At 42.0% G+C, this 9,042-nt stretch overlaps 1 protein-coding gene across 2 annotated transcripts in view; it reads left to right on the top strand.

Moving 5' to 3' along the window:
- sobpa (sine oculis binding protein homolog a) overlaps positions 1 to 8,869 on the top strand; it is a 39,359-nt gene extending 30,490 nt beyond the window's left edge. For both annotated transcript variants that reach the window (XM_081350585.1, XM_081350584.1), the window contains 2 exons: positions 4,668 to 6,734; positions 7,670 to 8,869. In XM_081350585.1, coding sequence (XP_081206711.1) covers positions 4,668 to 6,722 — 2,055 coding nt within the window. In that variant the 3' untranslated portion in view covers positions 6,723 to 6,734; positions 7,670 to 8,869. The remainder of the gene's footprint in view (positions 1 to 4,667; positions 6,735 to 7,669) is intronic.
- The last annotated feature ends 173 nt before the right edge of the window (positions 8,870 to 9,042 follow it).

The raw sequence follows: 9,042 nt of genomic DNA, 5'->3' as shown, positions 1-9,042 counted from the left end.
TTAAAACTTCATTAGAACATCACATGGATTCATGAATGAGTGGCGTCTGTCAGCCCCAGCTTCTTTCATATCAAGCCGATTTCAAGATTGGAATACAAAGTATGTAAGATTTGTATGTAAGCAGTCTGCCATATTGATTTGATCTCCTCAGGTAGCCTACTGTAGCCTACGTCGTGTCAAAATGTTTTTGTTTTAAATGGATTCTTAAACTAAAAAAAATGAATTAATTTGAACTAATTTTATTAATCAGTATTTTACAGTAAAAATATCTAAACATCCTTAAATCAGGGTAATGTACAGCGAGGCGGTTGTTATAGCGAATAAAAACCCCGACAGGCTGAACGGAACCCCGACGCAAAGAGGAGGGGTCTTGAATCAGCCTGAAGGGGTTGTTATTCGCTATAACAACCGCCTCACTGTACATTATCCCGCTTATTACATGGCTACCTACAAAATAAATAAATAATTTGACACAAAATATTGATTTAAAAAGGAGTTTATTGATTTAAAAACGATTGTATTGCTTCTGCTAAAGAAAATAGTCCGTTCCGCGTCCATAGCAACGCTCTGTTTTTCATGGCAACGGTGTGTTATATACTTCGCAGCAGTCTGTTATCAAGAAATAACAGACTGCATTCTACATTGGAATTCAACCACCATGTAATAAAACAACATAAATGTTGTCGCGAAGCAAAGTCTTATAATAAGACTTTTCAGAGAATATAGCTCAAAAACCTCATTGTAATATAGCAGAGCTGTGCATACAGCAATAAAAAAAAACTATTCGTGGGGTCACAAATATAAATAAATAAATCAATATATATTTTTATCTGAAAAGTATGGAAGCTTGTTTCCGCCACAAAAAAAAAAAAAAAAGATAATTGCGACTTTTTATCTCACAATTGCGAGTTTACATCTCGCAATTCTGACTTTATTTCTCAGAATTGGGAGATATAAAGTCAGAATTGCGTGAAATAAAGTCAGAATTCTGAGATATAACGTCAGAATTCTGAGATATAAAGGCACAATTGCGAGATATAAAGTCACAATTGCGTGTTATTTTTCTCGCAATTGCGACCTTATATCACGCAATTCTGACTTTATATCTCAGAATTCTGACTTTATATCACGCAATTCTGACTCTATAACACATAATTGCGAGTTTATATCTCGCAACTCTGACATCTTTTCTCAGAATTGTGAGATATAAAGTCCAATTCTAAGGGGGGGGAAAAGACGGACTTTTTTTTTTTACCTTAAAATAGTTTATATCTCACAATTCTGACTTTATAACACGCAATTGCGACTTTATATCATGCAATTCTGACTTTATATCTCCCAATTGCGTGATATAAAGTCAGAATTGCGTGATATAAAGTCGCAATTGCGAGAAAAAAAGTCAGAATTCTGACTTTATAACACGCAATTCTGACTTTATTTCACGCAATTCTGACTTTATATCTCGCAATTCTGACTTTAAAACACGCAATTGCGACTTTATTTCACGCAATTCTAACTTTATATCTCGCAATTCTGAGAAATAAAGTCAGAATTGCGAGATGTAAACTCGCAATTGTGAGATAAAAAGTCGCAATTATCTTTTTTTTTTTTTTGTGGCGGAAACAAGCTTCCATAGTAAAGTCTTATTTTATGCACTACTTATCTAAAGTAAATTAATTTTGTTTTAAGAATGGTTTTGTTTTTGTGTATGAATGTGTGACCATGTCTCGTCCAAACCAGCGATTTCACATGATCCAACTTTCCCTTCCTTCCTTCCTTTTCTCTTTCTCACTTTCTTTCTCTCTCTCTCTCTCTCTCTCTCTCTCTCTCTCTCTCTCTCTCTCTCTCTCTCTCTCTCTTTCTTTATCTGTGTGATGAATGTCCATCATTGACAGTAGTGGCATGTGATAAATGCCTTCATTATCTTCAGTGGAACTCTGGCTTTGGCAGTCAATTCACTAGTCTTAAGAGAAATCTCTGTCTCTGCAGTCCGCTCAGGCAGGCCTGGGGCAAATCATTTTCAGATTCAAAAAAGCATTGTTGGTTTTAAAATTAAGGTGTAAGGTTGCCAACACATTAGTAAACAGTACACACTTTTGAACACCACATATCAAAATAAGCAGGCATAGGAGTTTGTAGCTATTAGATTTCTATTGTGTTCAGTGTGTGTGGAGTTACGGGATTAGATTAAGAAGTGTAATTTTGTTTCTACCTGGGGCAGATTCAGCACTGCAGCGCTTTAGCATGCAGTATTTTAGTGCAAAACATGCCTGTTTTCTATAATAATTAGACTTATAATGGATAGCTATACCAAGCACTTAGAACTGACTCACAAGATGGAGAATTTCAAGTATTTGAGTGTGTTTGCACCATTACTTAATCTGCATAAATCTTTAAGTGAATTGGAAGCTAAAAAAAGTGCATGCAAATAATAATTCATTCTCTGTAAATTCCCTCTTCTGTCTGCAGTTAGTTGTGTTGCCAGGTCTGTCTGTGTCTACTTTGTCTGTCTTTTTGACAAGCCAATGTTTGCAAACCTCTTTCTATGTACTCTACTCGCCAGGCCTGAGGCAAATTTTTGTCTATCTGCACTCAACTACTTCAACTGACCTCCTCTCTGGAGATTAACAGCCTTACCAACTCCAAGACACTTTTGTCGAGTGGTTAGACAGACAAAACTATCCTGGCAGAAAGAGTGTCAGAGAAAAAGTGAGAGACAGAACAAGTGGTTAATCATTTAGTACTTTCTTATTGGATATTCATGGCTATGTTCATCTTTCTATGGTGTGTATATCCCCCTGTTAAATTACTCTATTCTTTGTCTTAGCAGAACACATCATATCCTTTAATTACCCAGAGTTCCATCTCCCTTTCTATTCTGTCGCACTCACGCAAACCAGGTTTAAGCCCCTCGTTCCTGTCTATCTCAGTCTGTTGTCACTGTCTTTCTCAGTTAGTGTCATCTGCTGTGCCACAGATACACACTCACACACACACACACTCAGAATCCACATGCATAATTGCCCCTTGAAGGGAAAACCTTTTAGTCGTAGCTGTCAGTTTGACCCTGCAGCTTGCCTTAGGCAGCTGACTCCTGACATCTTGTAATGAGTGTGTCTGTGTATGAGGATGTATGTGTTAAAAATGCAAAGACATTGTGTTAGGAAGAGTCAGAGAACGTTAATCAGAGGAAAACTACAAAGAAATCATTTTTAAAATTACACTCTCTTTTAGCATTTTTTATATTTATTATATAATTTAATTTTTATATTTATTTATTAATTAAATATTTAATTACAATATTAATTATTTCATTATGATGATTTATTTTATAATTCATATATATTTGTATTATAAAATATTACTTTTGTCATCTGTGAGAGATGATCATCTGAGAGCTTTTTTATTTTAATCTTTCATGACATAAACCAAATTTATCTTCACACTTATAGGTGGTTATAATCAGGGTTCTAAATTAACTTTTTTGATCACCAGCCAATGTGGCTGGTAACTTTCTAAAGTTACCAGCCAATCAGAATATCCACTAGCCAAATTTTTTTTTTTTTTTTTTTTTTTTGAGTAGGCTACATGTGGCAATCCTGACAATACATGATGACATTATTGTGATCAAACACTAGCCATTCACGACCCGTCAGCCATTTGGCATTTTCTTTTCTTAGTTTCTCTGTCGATACCCTCCTCATCCCCTGCCTCGTTCCTCTTCTCGCCCCCAGAAGTCTGTCCCAACCACTGCCGCATTTCGTTTAATATTAACCTAGTTTACTAGCCAACTCCGTTTGTCTTATTTCTTGTGTTTTCTGTGTCCGTTCGCTTCCATGGTTTCTCGCAAACTTTAGGCTAAAGAAAACTCAGAAAAAAGTTTCTGTAATTAACAGAAGAAAGACAATATAAGTAGCACTGTAGTTTCCACAAGTGTAATGGCTGCCGACATTAACAGACGATTTTGCAAAAAATAAAAAAATAAAACCAAAAATGTTCCGTCTCGCCTCCGTGTTCGGCGATCAGGTTTCATTCTCTCGCAGCTAGTAACTTCACGAGCGTGTCTTTTCCGCGCCGTTCTCTTCCGTGTGTGTGTGTGTGTGTCGGCGCGCTGCGCTCTCTGCTCAATGTTCTGCTCTGTCGTTAACGGCCCAAATGCTCGAATCATGTACCGCTCGGCGATCACGCACTTGAAAAGCGTGAAATTTAGAGGTGGATAAACACACTTAGGAGGTGGGTTAACGCTATTTCCGAATTTTGGGAGGTGCGTAAACGGCGTTTACGTGCGTTTAGCCTCCACTACATCCCTGCATGTAGCGCCTCATGCATCACCGGCCAAACTGGCTAGTAAGTTTTTATTAACACCCGCCAAAATGAATTTTAACCCGCATTTGGCGGGTTGGCGGGTGTTAATTTAGAACCCTGGTTATAATGCTATCTCTTTTATCCCCTAAGCCCTATAATCTTACAAAAATCTGACACTTTACAAAACACACAAGTGGCTCTCACAAGTGGCTCTCTTAGTCATAAAGAAGGACAGCCATACTCTTTTAATGATGCCTAGTCCATGGAGAGTGTTTAGTTTAGAATTTGTATACTTTAAATAGACATTGTGAATAATTAAGCTCTAGTTTACATTGTTCACTTTGCGGTTGTTCATGTTACAGGTCTGCGATTGGTGCAAACACATCCGCCACACTAAGGAATACCTGGATTTTGGAGCGGGTGAGAGGCGGCTTCAATTCTGCAGTGCAAAGTGTCTGAACCAATATAAGATGGACATATTCTATAAAGAGACTCAGGCCGCACTGCCAGGGGGTCTGTGTAACCCTCCTCTCCCCACGAGTGATACGAAATCAGAGAGTGGAGGAGGTGTACAGCTCCTTACACCTGAGTCCTGGAGTGCACCTCTAAGCGAGCTCCGCAGTCGTAGGGTGCCTTCACCAGGGGGTGCCACCACTGTAGCCGGACCTTCTGGATCCACGTCGGGGTCGCCATCTGAAACCGGAACTGTGTGTTCCTCCTCGTCCTCGTCATCCTCGTCTTCATCATATACGAAAATCCCCACACCACGGCCACACGAAAGCCCCGCATTACCGCCACACCCTCAACCACATATAGCAGGTTTACATCCAGCTCTGGGTATGCCTCCTGGTAGCCCGCCGATGGTCATGACACCCCGTGGCCCGGTCCCTCTCCCTCTCTTTATGGAGCACCAGATGATACAGCAGATGCGGCCTCCGTTCTTACGTCCCCCAGGCCCCAACAGCCCTCATTCCAATCCCATGATTCCTGGCATTGGGCCGCCACCACCTCCTCGGACTTTGGGTCCTCCATCAAGCCCCATGCACCGCCCACTCCTTTCCCCCCATTTACACCCGTCCTCCAACCCAAACCTCTCTGGGAACCCTACAGGTATGATGCCCCCTCACCATGCCGGCCACATGCCAGGCTTGCCTTTCCCCCCAGTTAACATGATGTCAGCTGGACCCATCCCAGTTCCGCCCATTATGAATTTTGGCATGCCTTCTCTGGCCCCCTTAGTGCCACCACCAACATTATTAGTGCCCTATCCAGTGATTGTGCCATTACCAGTCCCCATACCCATTCCGGTGCCCATACCGTTCAGTCCGCAGGCATCAGGTGACCGACCAGGAAATGACGGAACACTTCCGAATGCTGCAAGCGAGCGGAGCTATTCAAAAGCACCGCGGTCATTTTCTCCCGGCTCCTCCAGAGGGGAAGAAAGGGACTTTCACCAAGACCCTCCCACCTCAGATACACTCTCACCGGGATTTTCCAAACAGATGGACCAGGGTAGGACAAACATGGCTGATCTGTTGGTTAAAACAGAAAACTCTGGTAACAAAAGCTCTGGACACTCCCATAAAGACACACCAGCAGACGGAGTCATTGATCTAACGACCAGTTGGCGTTCCCGACAACAGCTAGTGATCCAGAGAGCTGTATCCTGCGTGCAGATAAAAGCAGAGCCCGGGTTAAGCCCACCACCTGCACTTTTAAGTGAAACGGAGGTGGATGGGTCTGCTAGTTCTAGCATAGGGACGATAGAAGATAACATCAGAGACAGAAATGCTGAAAGCCCATTGGCTAGTGTGGCTCTGCCTTGTGCTGACCCGTCCTTCTGCAGCGGCACGCCGCCACTTTCTCAACCAATCACGTGCAGCGCCTCCACTGTTTCTAGCAACACCACCACATCTAAAACTGAGCCTGCCTCTGCTACTCCCTGCAATGTGATCGTTAACGGGAGCTGTAACGTGCCTCCAGCAGAGAGTTCGATCAGAACGCCTTCGCTAGAGCAGCGCCCTCTGGTGGACCCCTGCCGCAGGACTGCTGCTGTGTGCGACGAGCCTGCGGGCGCAGATCTAGAAGGAGAGGACTTGAAAGAGAACAGCTGCTTGGCCACAGAAAGGGACTTGGCAGGTAAGAGAAGCTCAAATGACCAGTCTGCCATTACAGCAGGAACAGGGGAGGACAAACCTCAGAGCCCTGAAGATGACCCATCTGGTGAGGACCATGCTTATGCCCTGCCCCTAATGCCCAAACCTGGCTGTGTCATTCAGCCCGTGCCCAAACCTGCTGACAAAACTGCTGCCATCTTGCCCTGTGGCTTGACGGCCCCATTAACGGGAACCGTTCCAATGGAAATGGAGCCTCCGCTGAAGAGAAGGTGTCTGCGTATCCGCAATCAGAACAAGTGAAATAGAGGACAGGTGAGAATCAGATTTTGTCAACTTTCTTAGTAGTCATAAGTTTAATAAAATTTTACATAAAATTTGTAAGCACTACAAATGCTGTCAAATATGTCTGTGCTTTGTTACAAATTAGTTTAAAAGGGATAGTTTACACACACACACACACACACACACACACACACACACACACAAATATTTTAATTTTTACATCACCCATGTTGCAAAACTGTATAATTTTCTTCTGTAAAAGACAAAAGCATGATATGAATATTGTAGTTTATCGATTATGCCATGCAATTAAACAAGGAATTGGAGCTTTTAAATGGATGCAAGCAGGAAGCAAAAGCACGACAAAAGTATCACAAAAAAGTCCATGGCTGTGTCCGAAATCGCATACTTCCCTATAGGCGAAAAACAGTTTGTCACAAAAGAAGTATGTCCGAATTCACAGGACTCATAAAAGAGTTGGCACATATTACCTGGATGACCTACTACTTCCAGCGAAATTCTGAAGTGTGCATATGATGGACACTTTACTATCCCATGAGGCCACTGGAGAGGATTTGTGAATGGCAGTGAAGTGACACAACTGATGATGCAAAGCTTTGTGTTATGGACAGAGCAAAATCTTACATTATAATATGTTATAAATCAACATTATTATACAATACATGGGAAATATTCCACTTAAGTGGGTTATTAACCGTAAGTCAGTTGAACCCAAGAAGTGTATCAGTCAGATTAATGAATTAGGCATTTAGTCTAGATCAACTGATTCATTGTTCAATACTCTATCCCTTTAATACTCTGATAACTCTTACATTTATCTCTGAATTGTTTCTTTAGCCCCATGAACAATTCAAACTGATCTAAAAAGACCAACAAGTCTGAATGCAATAATTTACCTATCACTACCTCTTCTCTCTTTAATTTTCCCCACCTCTCTTTCATAGATGTTAACATCTCACCAAAGGGAAAAAGAGGACTGCACTACAGCAGAGACCATCAGCTGTCCACAGGCTCCACAATTCAGCCAATCAAGATGTCAGCCTTGTTTTCTCCACCTTTCCAAACCCTCACATACACGTTCTGACTTGATATGCACAAAGATCATCCGGATTGGACAGAAGTCAGCTCCGTCTCCACCCCTTTCGGCTAAACAAAGACTGACACAAAGTGTTAATCTGGGAAGTAGATCGGCTGTGATGTTTGACCTCACTTGCGATGTCTTCAGGCATAGTCTGTTCTCAGTCTGCTTGTTCTTGTCCTCTTCACTCGACCCTCCATCCATGTCTTGTTGTTGAGAAGATTTTCCCCCTACTGGTTGGAGGCGGCACTGCAGTGCAAGTCAATGGTGTACATATACAGATTTCAAAGAGGGCGGAGCTTAAGCCAAACACAATAGGTCTGCCAGGCTGCAAATCAAACATGCTCATGAATATCTGAAATTGGAACAGGGCCTGTTAAATCCTGCCACAGATGGATGGACCAGTTTTCTGCTTTGCCTGTGAATTCAAAGAAGTTCGGTTTAATCTGTCTGCACGTTTGTGGTCTGATGCTAGCGATTCAATAGCTTCAGTTAGAAAGACTAATACAGACGCAGAGCCGCTTTAAAAGATGGACAGAAAGCTCTCTGAAAAGTCTCTCCACTCAAATCTTTCTCTCGCTCTCCCCCTCACTTCCTCTGACTATGCGTATCAGTATCTGCAACACCAGCAAAACACTCTGTAGTCTTTCTTAACCTCTTTCCTTTCTGTCCTTTCTGAGGGAGAGGTGTTTCGGAACTGGACACCAAAAAAAATGACAGGAAGAGAGAAACGTACACAACCTGGAGGGAGTACAAAAATCACAGAGGGAGCACAAAAACAGAAGGATGGAGTGAACTTTCATTTCATCGCTGGGAAGATGCTGGAAAGTCATCCACCGTTGGAGGAGAAAACTAGAAGATAAGTTGTCTGTACTACTGGAGAAACGTGTTTGTGGATTGTTTGCTGGTTTGTTGTGAACCAATGAAAATTCATTTACTCATCGATTTGACTTGAGGATTACAGGGTACAGACCTCACCAAGCATTTTGGCGAACTGTTAAAATGGCTGCTAGCTTTGTGGCCATTGGCTTGGAGACTGTCCCACCCAGTCTGTTCCATCACACAAATGCTCATTGCCATGAGTCCAACCAAGAGTCTGTCTAACACTGCTGGTGGGTTGTGTACACACTGCCCTGATGTATCAGATGGCTGGATTGAAATCAGTGTCCACAGGGGCATTTGGGTTGGATTTCTCATTATTTATCATCGTCCATCATATTGCGGTGCTCTTATTTAAGA

This window comes from Scardinius erythrophthalmus, assembly GCF_964197995.2.
Source record: "Scardinius erythrophthalmus genome assembly, chromosome: 21".
Lineage (NCBI taxonomy): Eukaryota > Metazoa > Chordata > Actinopteri > Cypriniformes > Leuciscidae > Scardinius > Scardinius erythrophthalmus.
Note: the sequence above shows the minus strand (reverse complement) of the source record. Positions and strands in the feature narration are given on the sequence as shown.